Source organism: Coenobita brevimanus, chromosome 61 (genome assembly GCF_032717465.1).
Source record: "Coenobita brevimanus isolate Jiangsu-jjx chromosome 61, ASM3271746v2, whole genome shotgun sequence".
Taxonomy (NCBI): Eukaryota; Metazoa; Arthropoda; class Malacostraca; order Decapoda; family Coenobitidae; genus Coenobita; species Coenobita brevimanus.
Genome location: NC_137014.1, coordinates 35,225,939 through 35,245,150, shown reverse-complemented (window position 1 = coordinate 35,245,150; position 19,212 = coordinate 35,225,939). Strand labels below are relative to the sequence as shown.

Sequence of the window (19,212 nt, the reverse complement as noted above, 5' to 3'; positions counted from 1 at the left end):
GGCACTAACACCCACCGTTCATATTGAATACATGCTAGGGCTGTCTCATACAGGACTGGTGTATTGGTATTAGCGGGGGTATTTTTACGACATGTCAGCGGGTCTCCTGGTAGATCAGTAATGCCTGATTTAATGAAATTCAAATCCTTAAACTGTTCCCTGCCCCAGCCGGGATTCGAACCTGGGTCCATTAGGACTGCAGGCCACCTCTCTACCGATTGAGCCACCGCCATCTTTACCTAACCTTACCAAACCTAACCTATCCCATCGGGGCTGCTTGGCTAAGGTGGGTGACTGTGGTACTGAAACAAATACCCAATACCGAATGGAAGTGTACTGTACAGTATTGTACTGTACATACACACATACAGTACTGTACTGTGTACAGTACAGTACTATCATATGCACTGGTACAGAAATCACTTTACTGATATTGTGGGAGGGAATCTCTCTCTCTCTCTTTGAGTATGCGGTGTGTGTGTGTGTGTGTGTGTGTGTGTGTGTGTGTGTGTGTGTGTGTGTGTGTGTGTGTCTCTCTCTCTCTCTCTCCCGGTGGCCATGTGACTTTCAACCTTCGGTAGAGAGGCGGATGGGCACTGTCACTGAATATGTACTTGTGGCTTGTGGCCTGTGTTACACACGCGGTGGTCACCGGTACCCCTCAGCCGGGAACCAAGCGAGCATCGTCCTTTCAAAAAAAAAACACACAGGATTTTCTCGAAGATACACTCAATGTGTTTCCCAAGCAAAATTACATAGGATATCTTTACCTGACCTTACCAAACCTAACCAATCCTAATAGGGCTGCTTGGCTAAGGTGGCTGACTGTGATGTTGAAACGAGTACCCATACCGAATGGAAGTGCAATGTACAGTACTGTACATACACACATACCATACTATACTCAGTATTATGATATGAACTGGTACAGAAATTACTGTACAGTACTGATATTGTAATCATATTGTGGGATGGAATGTGTGTGTGTGTGTGTGTGTGTGTGTGTGTATTTAGCTACTGTAATTTAGCTAATTTACCTAATTGTGATATACAGGTAATGAGCTACGCTCGTGGGGTCCCGACTCTGTTTCTCAGTAAGTCAAATTTTGCTTTAAAGTCATTTAAGTTTTTAGACTGGATAATCTCTTTGTCCAGGCTGTTCCACAGCTCTATGCACCCATTAGGTAAACTGCATTTCTTGATATCGTTCAAGCAGCTTGGCTTCTTCAGTTTCATTCCATGTCCTCTTGTTACTCTCTTATCCCATACAAACAGATCTTCTCTGTCAATTTTGTCTACTTCCATCATGGTCCTGAACACTGCAATCATGTCGCCCCTCTCTCTCTCTCCTTTCCTCTAAGGAAGGTAGATCCAACTTTTCCAGCCTCTTTCTGTATGACAGATTTGCCAGACTGGGGACCATCTTGGTTGCTGTTCTTTGTATTCTCTCGATTTTATTTATATCTTTCTTCTTGTGTAGGGACCACACTACTGCCGAATAATCCAACCTAGGGCGGATCATGGCCACAATCAATTTTTTCATCATCTCCTCATCCACGTAATGAAATGCTACTCTTATGTTCGTCAAGAGTTTATATGTCTCTCTAACTGTCTTGTTAATATGTTTTTCAGGTGACAAACTATCCTGGACCAGCACTCCCAAAGCTTTCTCTTCTCTCACTTTTGTGACTGGTTCATTACCCATCAAATAATTTAGCGATGGCCTCTTGGTACTTTTACCCATTTCCAATACTTTACATTTCTTCGCATTGAATTTCATTTCCCATATCCAGCTCCAATCATGTATCCTATCCAGATCCTCCTGCAGCAATTTACAGTTCTCCTCAACCTCTACCTTCCTCAAGATCTTTGCATCATCAGCAAACAGACTTGCATAACTGTTCACTCCATCTACCATATCATTTACATAAATCAGGAACATTACTGGTGCCAACACTGTGCCCTGTGGGACTCTACTTGTTACTTCCCTCCATCCAAACATATTGTCCTTTATTACTGTCCTCATTTGTCTGTCTCTCAAAATGTCTCTCATCCATTCCAGGAGGTTTCCCTTTAGTCCTCTTATATGCTCTAAATTTCCACATTAGTCTCTTATGAGGTACCTTGTTCAAGGCCTTCTCCAAATCTAAATACATACAATCCACCTAACCGTCTCTCTCCTGTAGTGCATTAATTACTCTTGAGTAAAAGCTCAAGTTGGAAACACATGATCTTCCACTTCTGAATCCAAACCAACTTTCAGCCAAAAAATTCATCTCTTACAGATACTTTATCCACCCATCTTTCAGGATTCTCTTGCACAATTTTGCGACCATACTGGTTAGGGACACTGGTCTATAATTCAGGGGTTCTTCCTTTGTTTCCTCCCTTATATATTGGTACCATATTTGCCCTCTTCCATTCCCGAGGCACTTTCCCCTCTTTGAGAGAACACACAATTAAACTGTGAATCTTATCCACCAGTTGTTCTCTGCTTTCCTTTGGTATCCAATTAGAGATTCCATCCGGTCCTGGGGCCTTCCTTACATCTTGAGTTTCCAGTAAGTTATACACTTTCTGCACATCCACTTTCTTATCTTTTATCACTACATTTCTAGTCACTCCCTCCCCTTCCACAAACTCCCGTTCATTCATGAAAACCAATTGGAAACAGTTATTCATTATTTCAGATTGCATTGTCACATCTTTATAGACCTCTCCTTCTACTTTTAGTTTAGTGATTCCTTTGTTTTCTTTTAATTTGCCAATGACAAATCTATAAAACAATTTGGTTTCATCCTTACAATTATCTATTATACCTTTTTCAAAGTTCCTTTCTTCCTCTCTACGCATTCTTGTATATTCATTTCTAGCTCTTTTATATTCTTCCTTTGTTCTGTTATTACCTCTCTTTCTCCAGTTGTTCCACGCCGTGTCTCTCTCTTTTTTTTGCTATCATACACCTTCTATTAAACCATTCCTTTTTCCTGTTTTCTTTCCCCCTTACTCTAAGCACATATTTTTCCACTCCCAAATTACAGAGGTCTAGAAAGACATCTCACTTCCTCTGTATCTCTCATTTCTCTGAATTTTCTCCAACCCACATTTTCGAAAAATTCTCTCAATCCTGTAAAGAATGTTCCCAAAGTTGTACTTCCCTGCCTATAAAGCTCGTCTCTTGGCACCACGTTCCCTATTATCATCTGGAACTCAATGACCACATGATCACTTTTTCCTATGGGACACAGATATTTCAAGGATTCAATTACATCAGGTTCTTTGGTCAGTAGTAAACCTAATCTTGCTGGTGTGTCCTCACCTTAGAATCATGTCTCTTCTTTGACTCACTGTGACATTACATTATTCATTGCTATATTTAATATTATAAAGTCCCATGAATCTTTACTGCCTCCTGAGTCCCATTCTTCCTAGTTCACTTCTTTACAATTGAAATCACCCATTAGAATTATATTGTTGCTATTCTCAATAACTTTCTGTAAATAACTAACCATGTCTGACACATCTCCTGGTATACATCGTCATTCCATGCTCTTGTCTTAGGGGGAACATATACTACTGCCATATCTCCCTTGCCATTCTCTTCAGTTTTTAATTTCATATTTATCACTTAAGCCCTACCCTCTCCCATTTCCACAGTATCTACATTTATGTTGTTCTTCACTGCTACCATCACTCCTCCTCCTGTCTTTTCTTCTCTATCTCTTCTCCACAGTTTTAATTTACCACCTCACATATGGATATCAATATCCTCTCTTAACTTGGTCTCTACAATGCACATAACATCAGGTTCATGTACCCTCAAGAAATCGTTGATTTCTAACCTTGCCGATATTAACCATCAACATTAGTATATGCCACTTTCAAACTTTTTTTTGTTGTTTTTTATACCTTCTTCTCTCCTTCTCTCTGTCGGTACCACTTCCTCAATTTCTGATCCATAACACTCCAATAAAAACACTGTCTTCTCTTCCTCCGTTCTCTGTTCGTTTTTTGCCTTTGCTTCCTCTACTAACTCCTTTATTTTAGCTCGTTCTTCTTCATTTGCATCTCTCCTTATCCAAACAATTTTGAACCCCTCTTTGTCTGATTATTTCCATGTTTTATTGATGATTTCATTTATCATCACCTGGGACTTAAACTTTACCTTCAATGGCCTCGCTCCTCCTCCTTCATACTTTCCTAACCTAAATGCTTCCTCAATCTCTTCCTGAGCTTCGTCATTTCCCCTCCATAACTACTGATATTAATTCTTTAACCTTACTTAGTTCTTCTCTTTCTCTTTCTGATCTTACTGTCATAAGTTTTTCTTTTACTCCTGAAATTATTACACATTTTTTCTTATCTGCTACATCCCTGACTAAAGATTCTCTACTTCTCTGTACCCTAACCACTTCCATCTCCACCTTTTCCTTACTTTGTTGTTCTATGATCTCTCTTAAATTTACATTTCCTTCCTCTTGAATTTTCTTCCAACCCTTATGTTGCTCCTTGATTTCCTTAATGTGCTCATTATGCATCCTTGATTTTTATTCATATTCATCTAGTTTACTTTTCATTCTGTCCCTTTCCTCTTCCAACTTCTTATTCTCTCTTCTGAGCTGTTTTATATCATCTGAGGCAGATTCGTTACTCACTTTTAACCCTTTCAGGTGTCCTGGCCACTATAATCGCTTTCTCGGTTGGGGTCTCCTAGCCACTCACGTGGCAGCATATTTAGGCATGAATGAAAACTGTTGCATAAGGCTGGTGAATGAAATAAGGATATGAGCCACTCCCCAGACCCCTCTACACCTACCAGGCATGCGCAGATCACAATATTTTAGTTTAAACAGACTGGGAAGAGCTAATCATGGTGGGGGGTTGGGTTGCACATATTGGTTTTAGTATGCTGTTGATTTGGCAATATTTTTTAACAGTTTGGTATCGACAGTTCATTTAGCAAAAGAATATTGTTTGCAATATATTTTTACTGCTCTGGAGGATATATAGCTCTCACCTCCCTCCTCTCTTTCATATCCCCCTTCATCCATCCCCCTACCTCCCACCGATTCCCCACTCCTCTACCTCCCACCCTTCCACCCTCCACTCTCCCTCCAATCCCACACCCCCTACTTCCTCCACTCTCCTACCTCCCACCAATACCCCACCCCTCTCCCTCCCACCCTCCACTCTCCACTCTCCCTCCAATCCCCCACCCCCTGCCTCCTGCCTACACATATAGCTGGCGCGTCACAGGCAAGCAAGAGATTTCCGCGTTGTTTGTCTCATTATTTATTCATTTCCTGGGGGTTAGTGTGTCTGATTGAGGGAAAATAATTACAGATTTATGATTTTAGGTTTCTAAGGTTGTTTCTGTAGCCTTTTATACATGTACCACGCATTTATTTCTTACCAGGTGGATATACATGTGCAGCGAGTGTTGCCTTTTTCATTGAAAAATGATTGTTAGTGTCTCCACACTTTTTTCTGATTTAGATTTCATGAGCTTCTCACATTTCCTGGTTATACTTATAACACCATCAATTTTGAGAAATAATAAATATTTGATCACTGTCTCTACTGCTGCCTGTAAGTACACAGGATGATATAGTTAGCAACAAAACAAACATATGTACATACAAAAGGCAAGCTTGTAGGCTTACCCCCATGTCCTCACCCCCACAGCCTTGGACAGTACTAAGCAAAATAAGAGCAAAGGAAAATAAATTAGTCAGTAGTAACTAGTAAGTAAGTGATAGTTTTATATGGATCTTGTAATTATTTTTGTTTTTTGTAAAGAAAACATCTCAAGAATCATTCACAAATCACATGAGATATAATGTACATATATTAGTGCACTGTTTTCTATGGAAAAATATGGAAACAAACAATGCAATCATGTCGCCTATGCACCAAGAAATCATCTACACACTGAGATGGCAATACTCATCACGCTACCACACACCACTTGCTATGCAACTTCACATCATTTTTGCAGAACCTGCATAGTGAGTAGAGCTCTAATGTTTTATAGGCAGATGTGTATTACTTCCTTGTGCATGAATATGATATTTTTTTTCTTTCTTTGCAAACCTTAACTTAAAAAAAAAAAAAAAAAAAAAAAAAATGCGCCTCTCAAACATGACCTTGGGACCTATTTGAGACCTGAAAGGGTTAATTCTGTTACTTCTCTTTCTTGTTCAGCACTGCGTGTGCAAACTTTTCCAGTTTATTATGTAGGACTTTGATTTCTTTCTCCTGCTCAAAGGTCTGTTCCTGTAACTCTCTAATTACTGCCCATACCTTTTTTAACTACCGGGCATTCCTCTCTGCTGTTTTCTATACTCCTGTTACTCTTATTTGGTTCAACTTAGTACCTCCATTTCCCACATCATTTTCGGAGAACCCCACGAATTCCCTTTCACCAAATGTAAACAAAGCACCGTCCCTCTCCGCCATGATGCAACCCCATGGAAACTTTCTATTTCCACTGTACCTTGTACTCTTCATGACCAAAACCTGTTTTTTTTTTTTTAACTATTGTCTGACGGGACCACCACTCACACACTCATTCACATAATCACAATAGGCTGGTCACCTTTTTGCCGTTGATTCAGCGATTGTTTCCCCACGATCCAGGAAGAGCTCCATCTCTGTCGGCAACCTGTGTGTTCTTACCTAATTGTACCTAATTGTATCTTTACAGGAATGAGTCAAGCTCGTACTGTCCCGTGTCTTAAACCATATTTATTGTACATATCCTTAAATTTGTGAATTGTTATGGCACACACTATTTCATTCGGTAGTGCATTCCATTGATCAATTGCTCTGTTTGGGAAACTGAATTTCCTTACGACTTTATCACCTCTCTTCTTATGCAGTTTTTTGCAGTGTCCTCTTGCTGATGCTTCTCCATATGTTAAGTAATCATTTATGTCTATTTTCTCCTTTCCTGATATGCATTTATATAGCATTATCATGTCACCTCTTTTCCTTCTCTCCTGTAGTGTTGGTAGATTCAGTTTATTTAGTCTTTCTTCGTAGCTTAGGTCCCTTAAGCTTGGTATCCATCTTGTAGCGGCCCTTTGAACTTTTTCAATCTTGTCTATGTGTTTTTTGGGATGAGGACTCCAGACTATTGATGCATATTCCAGGGTTGGTCTAATGAATGATGTTATTATCCTTCTTAGCATGTCTTCATTTAAGTATGTGAATGCTATTCTCATATTTGCAAGCAGTGTATACATGTTCCGTACCTTCTCGCTGATGTGGTCAGCCGGAGAGAGTCTGTTATTGATAATCACACCTAGGTCCTTCTCTCTTTCTGATGTGTATAGGGTTTTATTTCCTAACTTATAATCCCAATCAGGTCTTTTTAAACTTTTACCACTTGATTACATGACACTTGTCCACATTGAATTCCATTTGCCATGTATTACTCCATTCATTAAGTTTATTTAATTCTTCTTGTAGCTCTTTACAAGAGTCTGTGTTAGTAATTCTCCTTTGTATTTTTGCATCATCTGCAAACATATTCAGATAGCTCTCATTTCCAGTGTTACTGTTTATATCATTTATATACACTAAAAACATGATTGGTGCCAGCACTGAACCCTGTGGTACTCCACTAGTCACTTCTTTCCATGATGAGTAGTTTCCTCTTAGTACTGTTCGCATTTCTCTTTTTATGAGAAAATCTTGCATCCAACAAAACAGTTTGCCTCGAGTTCCTCCTTGATGGTACAGTTTCCATAAAAGTCTTTGGTGTGGTACTGTGTCAAAAGCTTTCTTGAAATCTAAATACATACTGTCCACCCATCCTTCTCTTTCCTGTATTGTTTTTGTTACTCTGTCATAGTAGCTCAACAGATTAGTAACACATGATTTTCCTTTTCTGAAACCAAACTGTCTTTCTGTTATCATACTGTGTTCTTCTAGATGATTTACCCAAGCTTTTCTTATAAGCTTTTCTAATACCTTGCTTCCAACACTGGTCAGTGATATTGGTCGGTAGTTGAGTGGATTTTGTCTATTTCCTTTCTTGAATGAGGGGACAATATTTGCTTTCTTCCAAATATCAGGTAGTTTACCTTGACTCAAGGATTTCTTGAAAATTAAAAATAATGGTTTACTTAACTCCTTTGCACATTCTCGTAGTACCCAACATGAACTTTCATCAGGACCATTTGCTTTTCCTCTATCTAATTTATTTAACTTCTCCTGTATTACTTTTTCTTCTATTTGTATATCTGGTAGTATGTGTGGACATGCATGTTCTACATAGTCCCTCTCAAAATTTTTTTCTTCTGTAAAAACTAATTGGAAATTCTTATTTAGTGCTTCACAAATATCTTTCTCTTGTGTATAAATGATTCCCCCGTCCGTAATGGATTGTATTATATCTTTTACTTTGGTTTTGCTTCTGATGTAGCTGTAAAACAGCTTTGGTTGATCACTACTTTTATTTATTATGTCCTCCTCAAACTGTTTTTGGGCTTCCCTCCTTATTCTTGTATAATCGTTTCTTGCCTGTTTGTAATTATTATATGCCCTTTCACTATTGTGTCTTCTGTATCTATTCCACAACAAATCTCTTCTTTCTTTTGAATTTTTACATTTTGTATTGAACCATTTCTGTATTTTCTTATCTGCTTCTCTGTGCTGTGGGATGTACTTCTGGACTCCTATTTCATAAAATTCACAGAATTTTTTATATACAGCATTTAAATCTTGTCCTCTAAGCTCATTTTCCCAATCAACTTCTAAGAAATACTTCTTTAGGTCTTGATAATTTCCCTTTTTATAGTTTAGGCTCTTTTTGTAACTTTCATTGCTGTTAACTATGTCATATGCTATCCTGAAGTTGTAATTTAGTACTGCATGATCGCTTTTGCCGAGTGGAGGGTGATATATTAAACTGTCAATATAATTTTCTTGCCTAGTAAATATTAGATCTAGCACTGAAGGTACATCGAGTCCTCTTTTTCTGGTGGTTTTCCTCACATGTTGCGTTAGGAAAAACTCTTGCACGAGATCCAGGAGCTTTTGGTCTCAACAGCTTTCTTGGCTATTTATATCTAGAGTATTCCAATTTATATTTGTATTAAAATCTCCAGTTAGTATAATTCTTTCCAATTTCTCTTCCATTTTATGTAGTAATGATCTTACACTCTGAATTGTACTCTCTGCCAGGTCCTCATATTCGTCTCTTTCCCATGTGTTTGATCTGGGTGGCATGTACAAATTGGCTACAATTACTTTCCCTTAAGATGTGTTGATCTCTACTGCAATCAGTTCTACTTGTGATGGTATATGTAGTTTTATTTCATTGACTTTTAGATTTTTCTTAGTTAATATTATAATTCCTCCTCCTTTTTTTAAATTTCTGTCTCTTCTCCATATATTGTATTCCTCTAAGTTTAGTATGTCATTGGATATCCTTGGTGTTAATTTTGTTTCAGTTAGGCATATTATTTGTGGTTCATTTTCTCTGACATAATCATTCATCTCTAGTAATTTTGATACCATTCCATCCACATTTGAGTACATCAACTTTATCATCTTGTTTATATACTTGTCATGACATGGTTCTACTACCTTCCTCCTTTTTATTCCATCCTGTTTGTGTACCACTTTCGTACCTGTGTGTGTGTGTTCTTACCTAAATGTATCTTTACAGGAATGAGTCAAGCTCGTACTGTCCTGTGTATTAAGCCATTTTTATCATACATATCTTTAAACTTTTCAATAGTTTTGGCACACACTATTTCACTCAGCAGAGCATTCCACTGATTAACTGCCCTATTTGGGAAACTGAATTTCCTCATGTCTTTATTGCCTCTCGTTTTACACGGATTTTGCAGTGTCATCTTGCTGTTGCTTCCCCATAGGTTATATATTCATTTATGTCTATTTCCTCTTTCCCTGCAATGCATTTATGTAGCATAATCATGTCTCCTCTTTTCCTTCTCTCCTGTAGTGTTGGTAGATTCAATTTTTCTAGTCTTTCTTCATACCTTAGATCCCTTAACCCGAGGCATCCCATCGATGTATGGGTACGTCGCAACATTTTGTCACAGCTAGACCCGTCGACGTCCTTGTACATTGCGCAATTGCAAAGCTCATAATTTGCACAATTTTCAATTTTCATGCGAGATTTTTGGTACGTATACACGGGACATCTTCCTCCATTCCTCTACAAGATGCCAGGCAGAGACAATGCCTTACCCTGCATAACCCCCCCCCCCCCGCACACCATTGTCTCGGCAATTCACCTGTTACCAGTGACCTGGCCAATAAAGGCATTCAGGGCCAGAGTGATTCCCCAATCGATGATAATGTGGAGGACAAAGTTTACGTAGCATTGGAGGAAGAAACAGTCAGAAATGATGATCAGGTAATGTCGCCAAAAAAGGTCAGGTATGTTGATGTGTTAGTGAGTGAAACAATGCTTATATTGCCTATATTACTGTTTGAAAACCAATATACTCTTGTACTACATATAAATTCGTACCAAATAAATAAATAAATACCGTTTATGAGTGGTGTGGAATAGTTACCCTCCCACAGAACTCGTTTTCTTTGGAGCCAGCCTGATAGAAAACCCAGTAAGGTAAGGAGTACTCCTATCTGTATCGAGTCTTTAAAACCTCAGGTAAGCAATTTCTCTTTGAATTTTTATGTTTCTCACCAAAAGCGGAGGTTTGAGCCAAAAAAAAATTTTTTCCAAAATTGGTTGGGATGGGGGGAGTCAGTGGTGGAAAATCGGTTGGGACGTGATGGGTTAAGCTTGGTACGCATCTTGTAGCTGCCCTTTGTACTTTTTCAAACATATCTGTGTGTTTTTTGAGATGAGGATTCCAGATTACTGATGCTCAGCCCAGGGAGGTCTGATGAATGATGTCATCCTCTTTCTCAGCATGTCTTCATTTATATATGTGAATGCTATTCTCATATTAGCAAGCAGTGTATACATGTTATGCACCATCTCACTGACGTGGTCAGCTGGAGATAGTCTGTTACTGATAATCACTCCTAGGTCCTTCTCCCTCTCTGATATGTGTAGTGTTGAACTTCCTAACTCATAATCCCAGTCTGGTCGTTTTACACTCTTACCGAACTTAATTACATGACACTTGTCCACATTAAATTCCATTTGCCAATTACTGCTCCATTCATGGAGATTTTTTAATTCTTCTTGTAGCTCTCCGCAAGAATCTGTGTTACCAATTTTCCTTTTTATTTTTGCATCATCAGCAAACATATTTAGTTAGCTTCGATTTCCAATGTTACTGTCAATGTCATTTATATACACTAAAAACATAATTGGTGCCAGCACTGAGCCCTGTAGAACTGCGAGTCATTTGCTTCCATGATGAGTAATTTCTCCTTACTACTATTCTCATTTCCCTTTTTCTGAAAAAATCTTGCATCCAACAGCACAGCTTGCTTCGGATACCTCCTTGATGGTACAGTTTTCATGAAAGTCTTTGGTGAGGTACTCTGTCATATGCTTCATTGAAATCTAAATAGATACTGTCCACCCATCCTTCTCTTTTCTGTAATGTTTCTGTAACTCTATCATAGTAGCTTAACAGTAACACATGATTTTCCCTTTCTAAAACCGAACTGCCTTTCTGTTATCAAACCGTTTTCTTCTAGATGGTTTACCCAAACTTCAGCTTTTCTAGTATCTTACTTACAACACTGATCAGTGATACTGGTTGGTAGTTGAGTGGATTCTGTCTATTCCCTTTCTTGATTAGGGAAATAATGTTTGCTTTCTTCCAAATATCAGGTGGTTTACCTTGACCTAAGGAATCCTTGAATATTAAACACAATGGTCTGCTTAACTCTTTTGCACATTCATGTAGCACCCAACCTGAAATTTTGTCAGGACCATATGCTTTTCCTTTGTCTAATTTATTTAACTCTTCCTGTACTTCTTCTTCTGATATCTGTATATCTGGTAATATGTATAGGCATGCATGTTCCATATCCTCTCTTTCAAAATTATTTTCTTCTGTAAAAACTGATGGGAAGTTTTTATTTAGTGCTTCACAAATATCATTCTTGTGTATAGATGATCCCCTCATTCGTAAAGGACTGTATTTTATCTTTAACTCTGGTTTGGATGTAGCTGTTAAATAGCTTAGGTTGATCACTACTTTTAATTATAATGTCTTCCTCAAACTGCCTTTGAGCGTCCCTCCTTATCCTTGTATCATCATTTCTTGCCAGTTTACAGTTGTTATATGCCCTCTCACAACTGTCTTCTGTATCTATTCCACAGCATATCTTTTTACTTTTGATTTTTTTACATTCTGCATTAAACAACTTCTTTATTTTCATTTCTGTTTCTTTGTGCTGAGGGATGTAATTTTGGACTCCTATTTCATAAAAACCACAGAATTTTCTATATATAACATTTAAATCTTGTCCTGTAAGCACGTTTTCTTAATCTATTTCTAAGAAGTATTTCTTCAGGGCATGATAGTTGCCCTTTTTGTAGTTTAGACTCTTTTTGTAACTCCCATTACTTGTAACTACAGTAAGTAAAATAAAATCCTGAAGTTGCAATTTAATACTGCATGGTCACTTCTGCCAAATGGAGGGTGATACATTATATTGTCAGCATCATTTTCTTGCCTAGTAAATATAAGATCTAGTACTGATGGATCATCAAGTCCTCTTTTCTGGCATTTTACTCTACATGTCGTGTTAAGAAAAATTCCAGAACGATCCAGGAGCTTTTGGTCCCAACAGCTTATATCTAGAGTATTCCAATTTATATCTGTATTGGAATTTCCAGTTAATATAGTTCTTTCAGATTTCTCTTCCATTCTATGTAATAATGCTCTTAAACTCTGAACTGTACTTTCTGCCAGGTCTTCATATTCGCCTCTTTCCAAAGTGTTTGTTCTGGGTGGCAGGTATAAATTAGCCATAATTACTTTCCATTCAGATGTGTTAATCTCTACTGCAATCAGTTCTACTTGTGAGGGTATATCTAGTTCTATTTCACTGACTTGTAGATTTTCCTTTGTTAATATTATCATTCCTTCTCGTTTTTTTACACTCCTACCTCTTTTCCATATACTGTATTCCTCTAAGTTTAGGGTATTGTTTGATACCTTGGGGTTAATTTTGTTTCGGCTAGGCAAATAAGATGTGGTTCCTTTACCCTGGTATAGTCTTTCATCTCTAATAATTTAGATACCATTCCATCTACATTTGAGTACATCAACTTAACCATCTTGTTTACATACTTGCCATAGCTTGAGTGTACTACCTTCCTTCTTTTTATTCCCTGCTGGTTACGTACCACTATCAACTGAAATCCACTTGCTTTGTAAAAAAATTTACACCAATCTTCCTCTGATCTTTCCTCATTCTTAGTTTTGCTTCCTCCCTCTTCTCCTTTAGTGTTCCTAATTCCTCTTGAGTTAGGCATCTTTTTATCCATCCATCCATCATCCAATCCTACGTTGCCCCATGAGGAGCGTAGGAGCCCAGGGCTAGGCAGTTGGTCCTGACATTTAAGATGAGAGTGACCAGCCTCACTCATCCCTGAATGGCATTACGTGAGCAATAAACCCCAACCACCCCTTGGATATAAACCTTCACTGGCTCAATCCGATTGGAGCACAATAATTACCCACTAAACTACTTTTTGAAATTCCTTTTTCCATGAGTTTGTTGGCATTTTCTAATATCTCCTCTACAGTGTTTGTGCTCTGGAAGGTTACTTTCAGAGGCCTTGACCTACTTCTCTCATATTACCCTAGCCTTTTTCTATATCTTTACCACAGATATCCTCTGCTACTTGCTTCAGTATGTTCATTATATTTTCCATCTCCTTAGGTGGGGGCGCTCACCATCCACTCACTCGATGTAGTGCTGATCTCAGATGTCTGCCCTTTCCTCTCCATCCTTCTTTCCTTCCATTCTCTTCTGTCTTTCTTTCCTTCAAACTTTCCTTGTCCTTCTGCCAACAGATGACTTTACACTCCCTCTTCTGTCTTTCTTTCCATCATTCTTTCCACTTCCTTCAGCCTGTGGGTGACTCTACACTGAGCGACAAGCCAAATGGTTTCCTGTACACCAGGAAACCATTTACTATGCTGGGTGGTAAACATGTAACCAAATTTTGGTGCCTGGTGGTCTAGTGGGTAATTATTGCGCTCCAATTGGATTGAGCCGGTGAAGGTTTATATCCAAGGGATGGTTGGGGTTGATTGCTCACATAATGCCACTCAGGGATGAGTGAGGCTGGTCACTCTCATCTTAAATGTCGGGACCAACTGCCTAGCCCTGGGCTCCTACGCTCCTCATGGGGCAATGTAGGATTGGATGATGGATGGATGGAGATTGTTTTTTATTTCTTCTTCCCCTATGCCAGATTACTACAGATATGTTAATCTCGACAGCTTCTGTGAATAGTTTTGGGTTGTCTTTTATGATTTCTTTCACTTCCCCTCTTAGCTTTAGCTTTTTTCTTCTACCTTTGTATCTAAATCGTTCTTTACTTTCACCATTTCAGCATAAGTAGTTTGTACCTATCTATCTATCTATTGCCAAACGCCTTAATCCCGTATGGGGTGGCCACAAACAAATTGCCTCCATGTTGCCCTGTCTCCTGCCATTTCATTGCCCTGCTCCCAGCTCACACACCCCTCTCTCATATACCTCTCCACTCTATCCCTCCATCTTTGTAATTTCTCACCATTTCATTTACCTGTGTTACTTTCTCGTTAATATTACTACTCTGGTCTATCAGACTGTTTGCTTGCCTGATTTTCTCCGAATCACTTCTGAAATCACCCATACTTTGCTCATGGGTGATAACTGTACATCCCATTTCCCTAGCCCATGTTCTCAGTGAATTTACCTCTGCTGATAGCTCATCAACTGTTGTGGCTTTTCTGTTTATTTCCTTTATTAATTCTTCATTATTTTCCTTCTGCTTGTGTAGCTCATTCTTGATTTCACTGATTTCCATTTGAAAAGTTCTCTCTAGTCTACTTACTTTTTCAACAAACTTATCATAAGTTTCCTTTTCAACCAGTTGTGAGTAGATGTCATCATCCTGATTTTACCTTCTTTTCTTCTCTTAGCACCTTCTAAAGGCATCTTTCCAAAATATGAAGCCATCTTAAAGAAAAGATAATCTCTGCTTACAGTTTTTGCATTACTGTCATCTGCTTGCCTTGGTGTTATCAAGCTGACATAAGGAAACTCAGTACATTCCTGGAGACTGATTTATAGATGTTTACTTATGTTTACTTACTTTAGGCTACCCTTTTTTGCTGTTTCTTGTTTTACTATGTTGGGTCATCACTTAAATTAGCCTAATTGAGCCTGACTCATAAATAGACACAACTTAGGTATCCCCAGAGCGGAACTCAGTGATATACATCCGACTCGTGTGTGTGTGTGTGTGTGTGTGTGTGTGTGTGTGTGTGTGTGTGTGTGTGTGTGTGTGAGAGATTCGAAAGCCTATTTCTGTCTCCCACAGCTCCATAACATAAGGCTGCTGTCTGGGCATTTATTTTGAGTTTCTTTCAAACCATGGAGATATTATTATGGTATGTCATAAATATTCTATGTTTTAGTTCAAGCATATGACCATTAATAATCGACAGAATGTGGGATATGACCTTATCTTTGGAAAATAATTACAGCCTAGTTCACACCTACAATGGTGGAGAAATAAGTGCCAGCATCTAGGGTCACAGGGTAAAACAAACATTTATGTACTTTTCATCATTATACAGACAATTCTGATCGTCGGATAATTTTTCCCCACCGATACCAATACCAATGCTTTTGCATACCGATTTACAGTACTAAGCCCCTTATACACTCTTCAGCCTTACCTTTGAGTGACACCAAAGCGATACTCTTCTCAGCTACAGTCAGTGCCCGTGAACGGTCCTTGGGGTCTGCTTCCACCAGTGAGAGGTTATTAAAGTTCTTCAGCGTAAAGACCCGAGTGACTCCATACTTGGGTTGCCACACCACCATCCGGCCTCCATTCCCGACACTTGCCACCACCTCCTCACCTCCCACACTACCCCAGCACAAACCACTTACTCCAGATTCCTGTAAAGATTTGAGATACAGTTACCACCTCACCATCTGATAATTTGTTTGTTTGTTTGTTTATTCAATCTACTTATGATGGGCACCTGCAAAGTTTTGAGACAAAGTTCATTTCCTCCGTCTGATAATATATTTCTAAAGTCTGTTAGATCCACTTATGCCAGACTCCTGCGAAGTTCTGAAATATAGTTACTCCCTCTTTATCACACAGTTTTTATTTTTAGTCTACCTGATCCTTGCTGCTAGAAGTGAAATTCTGAGATATAGTAAACAACTTCCATATATTTCATTTAGCTAACTTCATCTGGTTTTGCTTCTCTCTCTCTCTCTCAGCTAAGTAAATGTCTACAGACAGCAGGAATGAAATAAAAAATACACAATCAGAATGAATGATATAATGTTTTGCCTTTCAAATGCAATACACTATAGGGTATACAAGTGCTCATAGGCCCTTCGGGCCCCTTGCACTTGCTCCTGTGGAGGGCTCTCACGTTTTGTGCTGTTCTAGTGTAATGTTGTCACTTGGATTTTTTGCAGCTAACCAACTGATCATGTTATCTGCAGCTTCGGGAATGGAACCCAATTGTTTATTTCAGTTCTACCTCTGGGCAAAAAATTCAACGGAGATCCAATGCCGGGCTCCGGGAGGAGCTTATTTTAGTCAAAATGTGATCGCTCATTAACCCCTACACCACGTGGTTGTTTTTGTGCTCCTTCCGCATCCCGCAAGGATATTCGCGCTCCAACTGACTTTTTAAAAATATTTGCCAATAATCAGTTATTAATCCTAGAATATTAAAATTAAATATGCATATGGCACATACCTTCAGCTTTCTCCTGGGATGTTTGTTGAGCCTTCAACATCTACCATAGGACTTGTGGAGACTTCTGAAGTTGGGTAACGAAGTCTCCACTTTACACATCCCGATACCCCATAATATGGTTACCACTGCCTGATATTATAACTACAAACATTATTCTATGAATTTCAAGTAGTTTGGAATCCATATCCCCCCAAAAAAAACACTGTGAAAGCAATGTAAATTATGAGCGCATACGAGCTTTCCTCCAGTGCTGGTTCCCTGATGGTATTCTGAGGCGGAGCTGTCATTTATTATTTATAAACACTCGCACCTTATATTCCTAGTACTTTATTACACTTATTTATATATACAATATTTATCTACAAGTTTCTTTCAGTACTAGTAGTTTATTTTCACTCAAGGCATTCACTTCCACGTCCTGTATACTAGCGTTGAGAGCGAATCTGTCACTTTCATAACTCCCACTATTCATACATGCTAGAGTGAAACTTTCACTTACATTACTCCTAGTACCGTATACATACTCGTATTCTTATATTACTACTCATTTATATTCCTATTTACATTCTCTATTTCATTTACATAATTTACATTTCTATTTTCCACTGTTATGCACTGTCACTTGCAGTAACTTATAAAACTATTTTCCACTGTTCAGTTATATTTACATTCATTGCTTTCACTAGCTATTTACACATTATTTACACATTATTTACATATCCTCTTGCACTGTTTTAGAGTCACCAGAAAGATCGTAGTCACTGTCCATCATTTTCATTGATAAATTAGCCAGTTCACGTTCACAGCAGTCACTTAGCCCTTTACCCCTTTCCACACGAGGTTTAGTAGGGTAGAGGTCACAGGGCCTTTTGCATGGGGCTACAAAGCTGCGGAATTGGACAGGCGTGAATCCGACTTGGTTTCACCTTGAAAGACGACAGTAAACTGAATGCTGTTGCCTAGGGGGAAGTGAAGGGCTGCCAATGCCAGCGTGGTGACAGCTGCTAATATATAAGGTATGAATTGACTAGCAGGAAATCTAGACAATACATAATAAATTAGGTAGTTCCGGGTGAATGTAAGTATCACTTAGGTTTCTCCCTTCCTTTCTTATATAAATTTTTATTATGAGAACAGGTCATATGGCATATTTCAAGGGGAAATAAACAGGGAAAATCAGCGAACGAGTGCATGTGACGTGTTGCCAGGTGATAATTAGCCCATTCCAGATGTATGGCAGTATCAATTACCTTTTCTCTTTCTTTCATATATTATATTGTATAAGATTAGGGCAAAGGGCACATTTCAATGGATAAAATGAGTGGAAAAATCCGTCCAGCATTTGTGTAGCACAGCGCAGCTGGTCAGGCAGGAGGAGAGGGTAATGGAGGGGAGGTAAGGAGGGGGGGGAGTCAAGGACAGGAGAAAAATGGCTAAATTGTCAACAGTGGATGGGAGTACATGTGACAATAGCAGAACTGAGTATAGCTGGACACTGGTAGTACTGATAGATGATACAAGCCACCACTTGAAAGCCCGGGGAATTCAAAATAACACAGAATCACAATACTGACGCCACGCGGTATGATCCCTTGCTCAGGAGCATCACGAAAGTGACGCCCCGCGGTTAAGGGGTTAAATATAGTAAAAGTTTTTCAACTGTGATGGGACCAAGTTTTTTTACATCAGCGAATTTTTTGCAATTTTTGTGCCAATTCTGGTGCGATTTGAATGTGTAGTTTCGGCTGCCCAAAATACACACACACAGAAACACAAGGCTACTGCTGTAGTATATCAGCTACACCAAGGATGAGAGGAACAGATGGAGTGGAGGGGTGCTATACAAGAGTCTGAGGGGTGTAAGCTGGAGGATTAGGATGTCTAGCTATAGATAACGTGATACAGATAGTTATGTACAGTATATACACAGCAAAAGTTCACCATTACACTTCTACATATTATGTAAGAGTTGTAAGTGTAACTTGAAAGTAAGTAGAGTACTTGTAATGCTCAACAAAACTGTAGTTAAAAAATCAAACTGCACTGGATTTCCAGTAAACTGACGAGCTGATCTCCTAAACCAGATTTTCACAATCAGATTCAGCTTTAGATTGAAAACTTTTTCTTATAAAAATTATCTCACAATGATAGGAAAACATATTCAGTGTACTATATATGTATAACTACATAGTTTGTCAACCTGAACTTGCCCTAATGCAGCCACCTCTCCATCTTAAATGCTGAGCTTCAAAACAAGATTAAACACTATAATATTAAGCTAGTG

The 19,212-nt window shown here is 38.7% G+C and overlaps 1 protein-coding gene across 1 annotated transcript in view; it reads right to left on the bottom strand.

Annotated features, from left to right (window-relative positions):
- The window catches only part of LOC145403746 (gem-associated protein 5-like), a 410,271-nt gene that overhangs the window by 352,147 nt on the left and 38,912 nt on the right, over positions 1 to 19,212 (bottom strand). Inside the window, exon 4 of the mRNA XM_080275424.1 lies at positions 15,879 to 16,104. Within this exon, the coding sequence (XP_080131550.1) occupies positions 15,879 to 16,104 (226 nt within the window). The remainder of the gene's footprint in view (positions 1 to 15,878; positions 16,105 to 19,212) is intronic.